General features: G+C 40.7%; 1 protein-coding gene across 2 annotated transcripts in view; it reads right to left on the reverse strand.

The window, feature by feature from the left end:
- The window catches only part of cmip (c-Maf inducing protein), an 85,294-nt gene that overhangs the window by 11,886 nt on the left and 59,204 nt on the right, over window positions 1-14,204 (reverse strand). For both annotated transcript variants that reach the window (XM_061822655.1, XM_061822656.1), the window contains exons 12-18: window positions 11,082-11,108; window positions 10,956-11,004; window positions 10,773-10,880; window positions 10,580-10,696; window positions 3,852-3,992; window positions 869-916; window positions 632-778 (exon numbers count right to left, since the gene is read on the reverse strand). In XM_061822655.1, the coding sequence (XP_061678639.1) occupies window positions 632-778; window positions 869-916; window positions 3,852-3,992; window positions 10,580-10,696; window positions 10,773-10,880; window positions 10,956-11,004; window positions 11,082-11,108 (637 nt within the window). The remainder of the gene's footprint in view (window positions 1-631; window positions 779-868; window positions 917-3,851; window positions 3,993-10,579; window positions 10,697-10,772; window positions 10,881-10,955; window positions 11,005-11,081; window positions 11,109-14,204) is intronic.

Consider the following 14,204-nt stretch of genomic DNA (forward strand, 5'->3'; position numbering starts at 1 on the left):
CCTGAACTGGTTGCCAGCCAATCGCAGGGCACATCGAGACAAACAGCCGCACTTACAATCACACCTAGGGGTAATTTAGAGTGTCCAATTAGTTTTACATGTTTTTGGGATGTGGGAGGAAACCGGAGTACCTGGAGAAAACCCACCAAGGGACAGGGAGAACATCTAAACGCCACACAGGCAGGTCAGGGATTGAACCCGAGACCTCAAAACTTTGAGGCCAACCCTTTCCAGCTGATCCACCATGGCGCCCAGCAAAAGGACCATTATTATTAAATATATCTATCTATATGAACTGACAAGGTGGAACAGTGGATGGTTAAGAACATTGTCATCAAGGTGATCCAATCTGTTGTACAGGTGGAAACACCAAAAATGAAGTCACACGTTGCGAGAGTGTGCAGGGGAAATGCAGCTCATGAGAAAGCTCTGCAGCTCCCAATAAAGAAATGTCATTGTAACCCAAAAAAGGACAGAACGGACATAACAATGGCTAATGGGATAGCCAGGTTTCAATTTAAGGAGGGGCCTGAGAAAGCCTACTTATGATCGGTTCTGCAAATGCAGACGTGAAGACCAACTATGTTAAACACACTGTAGTTGAGTTTGATTGAATATAATAATTGTCTACCTGAGTGGACCACAGGTTTAGTTGTTTGAGTGACGGCAGCTTGATGAGCTGCTCAGCACAAGCACTGGTGACATTGGTAAAGGCCAGGCTGAGATTCTCCAAGTTCCCAAAAGAACCCGAACTCAACAGGCGAGCCAAGTCTGCATCCTAAAACATAATGAAGGGCATATTCATTAAGTTTAATGCATGAGGAGAGGGAGGGGCGAAGACAAAAGAATCTCATCACTGGTATCTCACCGTGGATTTGGATGGAAGAGTCAGGCGGGTGGGGCCTCCTTTTCTTTGCTGAGGAAAAGTGAGGGAAAAAAAAAAAAAGATGGCGTCAATGTACATTGCCTTGCAGGAGCATTTTCAGAGAGCAGATGGTGTTTGTGAGTAGTTTTAGGTCTAATGTACATCATATTATTATATGTCATGTATAAATGTTGAAACTTGAGTAAGGAGGTGTATTATATGAAAGAGTCATGCTTCAAAAGATTTATTTAGAAATAAGTCAAAAACTTGAAAAAAATACCCAATATTGGACTTTTTGGGACTAGTGTACTCGTGTACCTGGTACTACTTTCACTCAGCAAATGTAGAATTGCATAGAAGCATGCACTTGTTTAGAAGAGAAGAGCAAACAATTTAAAAGGCATATTCCAGCTCAGGTGTTTTACAACGGAAAATAGCAGTCCAAATCACCCGTGGGGGATTTTAGAGTTTTCAATAATACAACATATCCCCTTGAACCTTTAGGCTGGGTGGTATGATGAGTCAGTGGAATAAATAATCAATTACGATCTCCACACAATGAAAGCCCCTGATAGTCAGTAAAAAAAATGAGGTCAGTCAGTGAAACGTTGATCTTTTAGGATGTTGTCAACTTTTAGCAGGAGACAAAACTGGAATGACTGAGTGTACCACTACACCAGTAGCGACCGCTTTTAACAATTGTACTATCCATCCATTTTCTGAGCCACTTATGCTCACAAGGGTGGCAGGAGCGCTGGAGTCAATATCAATTGTCATCGGGAACTGCTTGCCAGCCAGCCGCAGGGCACATGGAGACAGACAACAGTCGCCCTCACAATCACACTTTAGGGCAATTTAGAGTCTCCAATTAATGTTGCATGTTATTGGGATGTGGGATGAAACCGGAGTACCCAGAGGAAAATTACACAGGCATGGCGAGAACATGCAAACTCCACACAAGTGGGGCCGGGTTATGAACCCCAGTCCTTAAAACTGTGTGGCCAACGCTCTATAGCTGTGTCACAGTGCCGCTACAGTTGTACTAATTATTTCTTTCTGTTTATTGGTTATTGTTTACTCTTTTGCTTTGGTGCGTAATTTCATTACTTCATCTCTAGTCTAGTTTACCTCCGTTTGCCACTGGAAATCTATCATCCAGGATTACAGCTCAGAGGTTTGTACCAAAAGTGCCAGCAATGTGTTGCTTTAAAATGGAACAAAACAGACCAAGAAATGTCTTGTACATTTGACAGATCACAGGATGGAGTCTGACAATGAATGCCTGTAAATTAATTTTAAAAAGTCGTAAAGGATGTGATACCAGGTTTCTAAGTCAGTCAGGATTTGAGACATTGTTTCATCATTCCCGATACCGTGACTGCATTGCCAACAGCTCAAGAAATCCCGCCTCCAAGATGTGCGTTCTTTTATGGCTCCTCACCAGGGAAAGAAGAATTCCAAGCGACCCAAGTTGCACTGGCTCTCCTGGGCTGCAGAGAAGAAGGCTCTGAGCCAGCATGAGGACCATACGCCACATCGCAAGGACAATTATTCCTCTTTTGAAACAATGCGCTTCTGTGGCCACCGAAGTCTGTGCCCCAAGCAGCCTCATGATGTGCCCTGAATGAGTTTTTTTCCTTCTCCTCCTCGCCCAGCAATGTACAGGCAGCAGCTCTTAAGCTGACAGCCCTAGCGTTGTCATGCAAGATCAATGGAAGCTTCTCTAACTATTGTCAGGCTGGTAATAGGCTGCAGAGCAGCAAATCCATTTGTTTGCTGCTGCCTTGCAAAGCAGTATGCGTGGGACTGGATGGCAAAAAGGTTTAGCCCAAATAGGCTTTATATGATCTGGATTTTTGTAGCAGAACATCAATCACTGATCAGGGAGTTGAAAAACAATGCTAAGTTAGCTGGGATAGGCTCCAGCGCTGATGTCACTGCGGCTCTCCTGCACGTAACTTGCCTTTATACTCAAATGCAACACACACACGTGATTTTGAAAATGTGCTGCAGTTCTTCTACAAGTCAGAGGTGTCGTTATGGCTGCTATTGGCTAGGACACCACAGAGTGGGGTTTACTCAGCACATTTTGGTCATTTACAGGTGCTGTTCTTGCTTTCCTTACCGTAACAAGGAACAAAGCAACAACAATGACAACTGTGAAAGCATGCCTGACCTAAATGACCATATGATACGTGGAATTGCTGTGAAAGCGATCGAGAAGGCGGCGGCCTAGATGGTATGTGGAGACAGGAGGAAGGGCTAGTGGGTAATCACAGCATGTGGACCAAACGGGCTAATCACGAGATGAGCACCGCGGCTTTCCCCGCGCAGCAACCTTTTTTCACTTTTGCACGGCAAGCTATGGAGAAGTGCTGTGTGGGCAATGTGATGCAATGCGGGCACTGTGGGATGCGCGACCCCAATCTTATAAAGTGGCCTTAAGGGAGAGCCAGGACACCCTGTGGAGGAAACTCATTTCAAACACTTGTATCTGATAAAATCGGTATAAACTCTAAGCCCAAATAAAACAAATCACAATGCATTTTGATTAAAATGTATTTTTTTCGAGTTGTAGGTATAGATTGATGCCCAAGTGCATGCTATACTAATAATAATGGGTTCAGGTTAACAGGAATGAGAAAATAATGATTCCACAGAATGGCCACAGCATTGAATAAGGCAGCTTGGTGTTTACATAGTGGGGAAGAGGATTCAAGCCAGAAAGTATACACCACAGCCTGTTGTTAAAACGAGGTAAGTTTTGAGCCCTGCCCCAACAATTTGGTGAACTAAGATGAAGAAAGAGTCTTAAGCTACTGTATATCTCTACTCTTCAGGTCTTAACATTTTTTCAGCACTTTCATTCAAACATTTAATGTATTTAGAAACACCAATAACACCAAGATAAATTATTGGGATACAGTATGCTGTATACTGTATGTATGTACACATGTCTTGCTGTGCATAAGCAAGAGTAACTCACCAGTTCTTTAAGTTCTCGCTGTCTGTCGCAGAGCTGTTCGTACATGCGGAAGCCCACCTGGGTGCTCTCCAGGGTGGAGATGATCTGCAGCTGGGTGTCCTTGTTCTCTATGATGTTGTACTCCAACATGAGACACAGAATCTGAGCAAACACAATCATATGATCAACTAGAATTTGGTCACAAGTGCAAACCTCCACCATGGTCAAACTGTTAAGGGAATGTGAAGCAAATTGTTGGAGAAATGTAGTTGTGTTAATTTGTTCATCTACATCAAGCTCTCAAATCAGCAGGCCGCATGCAATTTGCAGCCATGGAGACGATATTTTGTTGCCCCCATCTTAATGTGAAAGTTTAATGTTAGTGTGGCCTTCAGGTCTTATATGAATGGGACTTTTACCATGTTGTGTGTTGTGAGCTGATGAATCAACCAATCTATGGCTATTGTGGGTATGACATCAACTGGGCTTGATCCAAGCAGAGAAATATTTCTCAACTATGGTCATAGTGGGCTGAAATGACCCAGTTGTATGGCAATATAGAATCAAAAAGAGTTTTGTCATAAATAATAGGGTAACAGTCTTTTGTGTCTGGTTCTAAGTCAGCCATGGCTTGGATCTTACAAGGTCCAAAATTCCAATGCTGACTGGACAATATGTTGCAAAAATATTTTGGGGGGTTTTCAAAAATGTTTACATGAGCAGCAAGGCTCTCCCCACCGCCTCTCATTTTGCCTGTGCTCGACTGGCACAACTTTGTGTTCTGGTTTCCACCTGCCCTTCAGACATGCTATTTAAAGATGCAAAAGAAGCCAACACAATTGCTGTCAAGTTTGACAAATCACATTACGTGTTCTAAATTAATCTATTTTCTGATTCTACTAGTATCAAATAAACTGCATGGCTTTTCAGTGCATTTGGGATACATAATCCTGGTTCCGGATGGTTTGTTGAGCTGGTTCAACATCTCTTCATGCGTTTTCAAGTTTGTGCAGTAGGGTTTGTGCTCATTTTTGTACACTAAAATCTCAAGTAAATCAGGTGGTGAGGGTCCAAATTGCTGTTTTTGTGATATCCACCATAGCCACAAGATGGCCGCCCATAAATCGATTGGTTATTAACAGTTTGACTTCTGCATGCAAAATAAGTTGAAATAATGTAAAGAAAATCAGATGAAGTCAGGGCAGTGGTTTTCAAACTCGGGAGCGCGGAGCTACCAAGAACTACTATCAACACTTTTTAGAATTAAGTTACACCCAGCTGTTGGTTACCTTACAGTTCTTTTTAACCAAGGAAAAAAATAGCCTTACTCTGTAGCTGAATAATGTCACCTTGCACTAGCACATCCCAAAAAACATTTGGAGTTCAAGCCATCTTCTTGACTTCTTACTGTTTGCAAGCAGAGGGAGAAGTTAATTGTAGGTAGATTTTAGAATCTAAATAGTTGCAAAATTGAGAAACAGATTTACTCCACTGGAACTCAATGGAGTGCAGACCTCCGAGGCAAGGCAAAACAATCCTAAATATGTCATTCTGACTTGGTTTGAAACACGTCAACTCTTCCAAACCAGACGTTTTTGTTCTGTTTTATTACATGCCCAGTTGCTAAGTCATCGTCTCATTTGCTCTCCAATGGATCAAAAAAGGGGAAAGGAAGGTGCGGCGGGGGGGAGGGTCCTTCATCTGAACTTTTGTCCTGATCACCAAAATATATTACGTGGTACCTACCTCTACTTACGAATGTCTCTGGTAACAAAAAAATCTGGTTACGAAACGCGTCCTTGGAGAAATATTGTCTCTAGTTATGAAGGAAATTCAGGATCCGAAAGGAAAAAATGGGCGCTGGATTCCCCAAATTTCACCGAATGTAAACATCCTGTATCTTAATTTATGTGGCACGATAGAGCTGCTCTCCGAGTGGCTATCCCCGTAGGATCTTCCTGGCCTCCCATTGCCTAGGAGGGACATAAATTTTTACCCATGATCCACTTCCTGTATCTTCATCAAGGTCCCCAAGAAACTTAAGTGAAATTAAACTGTCTACGTGCGTACGTTCATACATACGTTTTCTCTCGGCTGTCAAAGTTTTTCTATTCCTCCGTCCCCCATGATACAACAGAATGCTGTAATTATCGGTCAATCACATTGTTGAACGTGGACTATAAACTTTTTACTTCAATTTTAGCAAAACGCCTTGAAATCATCCTCCCAGATATTATACAGTTGGATCAAACAGGTTTCCTCGAACAAAGACAAACACAAGACAATTTCAGGAGGACATTATATGTAATTAATCACAAAAACAAGAACAGACTAGATGCTGTCCTATTAGAGCTTGAGCCGGAGAAACCATTTGAATCCGTCAATTGTTTTTTTTTATTATATAAGATACTAGAGAGATTCCAATTCCATAATGATTTTACTAAGACCATACGAGCCTTATATCACAAACCATTTGCTAAAATGCAACTCAACGGAGGACTATCCAGTAGCTCTGAACTGGAGGTGATCTGGTACAGCTTTGGTGCCTCTTGCATTGCATCATGAACATCCCATCTTGCTCCCATCGCATGTCATCCTCGGTGCCATCAATGACATTTGTGAGGAAACATTTTTTTTAATCCCAAGACTTTGGGCTGCGTAGCGTAGCCTCTCCCCCTCCATTCGGTTCTAATCTGTAACATTTTTCACTATAGCGTCAGGTAGCTATCAAAACAACGTGAGCTCAAACTACGTAGAAATGAGCATAATTGGCACATTTAAAACAAAAGTGAGCATTTCAATTATGTGGACTCTCCCGTTTTTTTTTTTATGTGCCCATGACGCTCGTATTACGTAGTTTCAGCTCACATTGTTTTTATACCCACCTGAAGCCATTGAAGCGAGCTATCATTGTTTCGGAATGTGTCGCTACTCCCGGGTTGCCGGCGTCATCAGCACGAGAGAGGAAACATTTCTTTTAAAAGCAGTTCCACAACTAGTCGTTGTAGTTGACATTTTTCGTCTTGGTGTTAGTTAAAACAAACTCTCACAGGCAGTCGTTTCTGATCTTTGGTGCAGTAGCAACAAACATGCTACGCTAACAATCGTAAAATGCAAGCTCCCCGAGGAGGTCATAGAGTTCAGGTTGGGGGCGCACATTATCGTAATAAATATAAATGTGTAACATAAGACATCAAATATCATATCAAAATGTATATATATATATATAACTTTTTTTACCACTCAATGTAGCTGTAAAAAAGTATACAATGTGATTGTATTTTTTATTTTTCATCCATATTTAAATATAATGCGCTCTATTAACTTTTTGAAAATGTTTTGGGAAATATTTGCACATTATTTTTGAGAAATTACGGTATTCCCCTAGCCAGCCCAGAGAACTCAACGTAAATTGGAATTCAAAAACAATTAAATATTTAGGGGTGAATAATCCTATAAATCTGGAGACAATTATATCAGAGAACTACGACCCGTTAATCTCTAAAATTAAAATAGCTGTAAATAAATTTTAGGATTGTGACAGAGGGAGGAAACAGTAAAAATGAACGTGCTACCCAGATTACTCTATCTGTTCCAAAATATACCAGTAGAGCTCCCAAAAGGGACATTTCGAGATTTAGACAAATTAATATCAAGATTTATTTGGCAGAGCAAGAGACCAAGAATTCGTTATAAGACTCTCCAGCTTTCAAAAGACAAGGGAGGCCTTTCTCTCCCAAATATTAAAATCATCAAGCGGTGCATAAAAAACGTTAGATGACATTTGTAACCCTTCCTACAAAGCAAAATGGAAAGATATAGAATGTATGATATCAAGCAATATTCCATTACAAGTAATCATAGGGGACTCAGGCCTGGTTAGGTTTTTAAGACACCAACCCATTAATAAAAGTGTCCATCAAGATTTGGCATTGAATAATTAATGAAAACAAGCACAAGAAACCATACTGGATAATAAAATGGATCAAATATGATTCAGATTTTCCACCCAACGGGTTTGACATAAGATTCAAACGATGGGCAGAAAAGGGGCTCATCATACAGTGATCTTTATGAAGGGGGTGCACTTCGACAATTTCAGGAACTAAAGGATCAGTTTAGATTAACCAATCAAGACTTTTATACATTACCTCGAGAAAATAATAAAAAAAGAAGAATCACAAACTAATCTGTTTATGGTTAAGTTATCCCTTCTTGCTTATACAGTAAGTCAGACCCAGGGGGTGGAAACATACAGTGATTCCATATATATATATATAAAAGAAATGGGAAAAGGAACGTAACGTTAAACTTCAAGTGGAAACTTGGAAAAAGATCATCTTCAACGAGTGGAAAAGTACTTCTGCTCGATCCTGAAGAGAATTTGGGTGGAAAAATGTAGTTCGATTTTTTTTAAAGTCCCAGCTCAGAGGAGCTCGCCTGATGCAAGTCCCTCCAGCTGGAGAGATTGTGGAGAGAATAAGGCGACACATTTTCATGTGTTCTGGGAATGTCCAATCATTTTAAAATACTGGAAAGACATTAAACAAAACATGGAGGTAATTATAAAAGTCAGCATTCCTTTAAAATTTGAAACTTTATGCTTGGGATTAATCCCGGACACTGTCAAGGGTCCAGAAAATGAATATATATACAGGATTTTGCCACAAGCAAGCAAAAAAGCTATTACAAGGAAATGGTTGATAAAGAATACTCCCACAGTTGAGGAATGGATTAAAGTGTTTCAAGATACCTTTAAAATGGAGAAGTTAACTTTCTTCTTGAAGCAAGAACAAGACAAATTTGAGAGACATTGGGAAAACAGGATACAATATGCCATAACATCAAAAGATGTTACCATATAATGTGAAATCAAGTTTATCTTAATTTTGTTCATTGGTTCCCACCACTTATTGCTTTTGTTGTTGTTGTCATCTTAGCGTGTTGTGCAGTGTTTTTTTTTTTTTTGCTGCATCTTATTACATCTTGTCTTGTTGTCAGAATAGGTATCAGGCATGGGTTCCGATACCAAGAATATCTGAAACCTAAACCTTACTTGAAGTGAATATGTAAATAATTGTAAATAGTTTTTGGAACATTTGTTGTAAGGTGCTTTGAGATGGTATCATTTTGCTTATTTTTTTGGACTACTATGATTATAGCGCTCGTGCATCTACGTCATCAAATCATGTCACTGGCCGGAAGTGTCGGTCAAACAAAGCTTTTTTTCAATGCGAAGTCGATTGGAGACGACGCAAAAATACGTCTTATAGCACGACACCCAGAGTTTTGTCCGATACCGTTAAACATTTAGAAGGTGATAATAAATGAAGGTACGAGGAAAAATGAGAAACACTTGGCATAGAGGATCCATATTTAATGCCAAAGTTGATGTTTTCGCCGATAAGAAATTGGACTATTACCCCGCTTCCGCTTATCTTGGACAACTGGATCTACACATGTATCTGGTGAGTAAGTTGTCGAGATTTACACGGAAGAGTTTCAAAGCATAGAAAAGTCTGGATGCAAACAATAATTTCGTTACTGGATCTGTTTTAATCAAGAATAAATCCCACATAGCGATGGAGCCACTCCGATTTTTTCAATTCAAATACCAATATTTAAATAAATGATCCCTGACTTTACACAAACTCGCATTCATTAACTATGATTGGAAAAAAAAAAAAAGACAGTGAGTCGGCTCCTCCGTACACGAGTGTGTTGCGGCCACATGTTAAACTTTGGTAAACTTCTCCGTGACATGCTTTTAATATCCATTGTTCTCAAATGAGTCCAATGCGTATTTAAAAAAAAGAAAAGAAACCGCTGGGATTGGCTTCAGCCCCCATATACGGAACCGCGTCGTGGCCACATGTTGAACTTCGGTAAACCTCTTTGTGACCGATGGTTTATTTTCTTTATAATACGCATTGGAATCTTTTGAGAACAATGCATATTAGAAAAAAAAAGTCTGTCGGGGAGAGGTTTACCAAAGATTAAGGTGTGGGCGTAACACGCTTAGTTTACGTTGGAGATGACTCCCTGTCACTTTTTTTTTTAAACGAATTGTTCTCAAATGAGCCAACTTGGCATTGTAAATACTTTTTGAGAATTTGAGATTGCGAAGAATAATTCCTACCTAAAGTGAAGTGATCGCTACACAGTGTGTATTTGGTTGAGCACCATCCATCATGTTTAATTGCCGAAATCAACCAATCTTTTCTCATATTTTCAGCTGGTATTACATAAAATCTTTTTTTAAATCTGTCTCGTCTGTTGTAATAATCAACAGCACAACACATCTCCGGAATTGTGTATATTCTGCTCCGGTTCAATGTCCCCCACACTGTCGAGCAGCTCTTTTTGACCGGCAATGTAGCGCCATGAAAAGGGTGACGTCACGTGCATGAGCTCTATTGTTATTGTTTCCCCTTTAAGGTTAATTTCTTTGCTTGCTTGCGGGTATGAACTTGGTTGGGGATGACCAACTGGATCACATAATTGGAGATAAGTGAAACCCTCCTATTCTGTCATTTATAGAGGTATTATTATCCCACTGTAAATTAATGTAAATTAATTGTAGTTTTTTTCTCTCCCTTTTTTTCCTCTTTTCTTTTTTCTTTTCTTTCTTTCTTTCTGTTTGTATAAAAGTGTGGGAAAAATATTGAACAAAAATTCAATCTAAAAAAAAGAAAAGAAATGTACCTTGTGAATACTGTATTTAGAATCATAGATTAAGAATGACATACCTCCACCATTGTCTGGTTCCCACGCAAAGCCAATAGCATGCAGGGGCCAAGCTTGTTCTCAGCTAAAGAGAGGAGGAACTTCTTGGTCTTATAACAGGATCCCATCAGGATATGAACCTGGCATAGAATAAGATGAGCAGGAACGTTATTACCAATCACATTTAGGATTTCTATTAGGAGGATGTAGACCTACCATACTGGCAAACAGTTCTCCATCGTCATCACAGGCCACTCCTCCCGGACTATAGAGTTGAAACCAGCCATCCTTTCCTGAACGCACACTGAGTAGGCAGGAATGGACCTAGGGTACAAAGGAGTAGTTCAAAAGTGTTTTCTGGAGCATTGAGAGTGATCATACAACTTTGAACAAACTCACTTCCTGCCTTGGATCCTCTGCAAACCTCTGAATGACATATTTCAGTTCCCTATTCAGTCAGGGAAACAAAACTAAATTGGTAAACTGATTAATGTTTTAAGATCCTGTCATGTATGCGATACTTACTTTGTGAACTTAGCATGTGCAAGAGCTCTGCAAAAGAGGACAAATGACATGTATCTTAACGGAAACATTGTTATATTTTTTCAACTTTTTCATTGTTTTTGTTTGATCTTACTGCAATATATTTGGTTTGAGGTACAGTTTTTACTACAGCATATGGCTGCTGATGACACAGCTCTTCATTTTTATCTTATCTCAGAGGAACAAGTCAACACAATGTTACGGGAAGAGTGCAACTGGTTTTTCAAATATTCTTTCCTATTTCCATCCATCCATCCATTTTCTGAGCTGCTTATTCTCAAAAAGGTCACGGGAGCACTGGAGCTTATCCCAGCTATCTTCGGGTAGGAGGCGGGGTACATCCTGCACTGGTTGCCAGCCAATCGCGGGGTACATAGAGAGAAACAACAGTCGCCCTCATAACCACACTTAAGGGCAATTTAGAGTGTCCAATTAATGTTACATGTTTTTCTGATGTGGGACAAAACTGCAGTGCCCGGAGAAAACACACACAGACAGGGCCAAGATTTGAACCCAAGTCCTCAGAACTGTGAGCCAGATGCTCTAAACAGTTGCATGACTGTGCCACTTTCTTTGGGGCTCTTTTTACAAGACATTATGGTACTTTTTACTTTTATTTTCTGTTCAGTTGTTAAAATTCTATTTGTACTTAAACATATCACAAACATTAAAATGTTACACTTGTTGAGTTTATTATCAGATTGGATTGAATAACTTCACTTTACATAATTTGCCTTGGAAAATTGTTTTGAAACGTTAACTTGGATGTCAAGCTGCATCACTGAACAGATTGGTTTTGACTTAAGTTCCTCTGTATTTGTCGTCATAAAATGTGTTTATCATAGTGAAGTCATCGTGTCCTTGTTAGCATGTGCACTGATGTGACTAATTGTATCCGGATCTTTGGGTTACTAGGGAGTATTGTTGCATATTGTTGACGAGTGAAGTTACCACAGAGCAACAATGGAGCAGGAGAGTTACAGGTGAGTCCCCGTGTTGCCAACAACAGGTTGCCTTTCCTCCACTGTTTAATGAACCTCTCAATCAGATACCTCATGAGCTGGTTCTAGAAATGGCTTGGGGCAGTTTCAACCACATTATAACGGGCTCTCTTGGGAACAAGGTGTGAACTCCCTAGTTCATGCCCAGTTGAAAGAGGGGGCATGTTGAGGGACTTCAACGCACGTCAGCATCCATGTCCCCGAAGGAACCAACGGTGTCAACTTCCCCAGGTACAATGAGACCGAAAGATAAAGACTTATAAGAAAGTATTACAAAGACGGCTCTCTTGTTGGTAACAGTCTATAATTGTATTTGGGCTTGAAACTGGAAAGAAAGGAGCTTTTTTAATTATGTTTAATTGTTGTTGAACATTTAAAGTTATATGTACTCTGAAGAATCATGTTTACATACAAATGGACTTACTTAACTTAAAGGGCTACTGTCATGAAATGGATGAATTTTAGTATGTTATTAATGAAAAAACTTCAGCCAAAATGGGCGCAAGCGTTTTTTTCACCACAAAACATGATTTTGATGTATACAGCTTTTTGTAACTCCCGCCATGAAAATCCTCTAGAGGGATTTGTTTCTCGAGAAGAAGCAGGACGTGACGTAAAGGACAGCGGCGCCCCCAAGTGGACTTGTTTGTTTCCATTGGATTTACCTCCCGGAAGGTAGCTTGTTGTTCCTTCATGTTAGCCAAAATGCCGGCTCATTGCATTGCTGGACATTGCTTGAACACTCGGGAGAATGGATTTACCCTTCATAGGTTTGCAAGAGAGCCGGTTCGTTGTGAAAAATGGATTGCACGGGTGCAGAAGACGAGAGCTTTGTGGGTTCCACATAACAGGTAGGTAGGTAGGCACTAAAAAAAAATAATAGTTTGGGGCAGACCACGTAATTGGTCTCTCAATATGTAACAAAAGATCCACGTACGAAATATGTCGATGTGCGCGTCGGACGGCGTCGGGCTGCTGTGCGGACGGCGAATGCCTCACTCAGTCGCGTTCGCGCAGTAAAGCGGCCCGGCTCGACGGCGTTCATCGCGTACAGCGGCGGCTATGAACAACCCCCTAAAAGCAGCACGGCTCGGCTCCATTATATGCCACCACGGTGCCAAAAATCAGCCACACCGGCTGAGGCGCCACGTTCGGCGGTCACGGCTTCTGTGAAGGCTGCGCATTGGGCTTCACGGACGGGGCCGGCTCGGAAGAACCCAGCCGAGAATGCCTCACTCAGCCGCGTGCGCACAGTAAAGCACCCCGGCTCGACTGTGTTGTTCATCGCATACTGCGGTGCCTATGAACAACCCCCTAAAGCAGCACTGCTCGGCTCTGTCATAAGCCACACCGGCTGGCTGCGATGAGCCGCGACGGCTCATCCCCACTACGAAAGTGGATCGAACGGGGATGGAGTTTGATCGCATATCATCTGAATATGGCTCGAAACAATAGTGTAATATTGCCTCGATAACTTCACTCAGTTGTGTGGTGTTCTCCTTTTCAAAAAGAGCTTCCGTGTCAGAAAGGGCCCGTTTGTCTCCCATAGTTAGAGTGCACTGCGTGTTTTCATTGGTGAATGTCCGGGTGACGTCAGGGATGGAGAATGTAGCCAATATGGCGACCAATTGGATATCGTGGAATGACACTTCTGCAACTTTGCGCATGGATGACGCGCTTTCCGCTCACATTTATTTTTTCATATAGACATTGAAGTGAATAATGTTATATGTATTTTTCATTACAATATCTATTTTAGAATGTTTATAGGGATGACACTTGGGCTTTAATTTACTTTAATTTTCACTTTTATTTCTGGTGAGGAGAGGCAAGTTTCTCGCCCCCGAAAAAACCTTTCTGGAGAAAACAGTTTCAAATATTGTTTTGTGTCAGAAGAAATAAAGTAAATCCTCTAAAGGTAAACAACAATGTCATACACTGGGGCGATATTAGCTCATTTGAATATCTGCGTTTTTTAGTTCAAGGTGACCCAAACATTATTGTAGTTATCATTTATAGACCTCCAAGATATAGTGGAAAATTAATGGAAGATTTTTTCAAAACTGCTGTCAATTATTTGTACTGCGAACAGTTTCTTCAAGTC

This window comes from Syngnathoides biaculeatus, chromosome 6, assembly GCF_019802595.1.
Source record: "Syngnathoides biaculeatus isolate LvHL_M chromosome 6, ASM1980259v1, whole genome shotgun sequence".
NCBI lineage: Eukaryota > Metazoa > Chordata > Actinopteri > Syngnathiformes > Syngnathidae > Syngnathoides > Syngnathoides biaculeatus.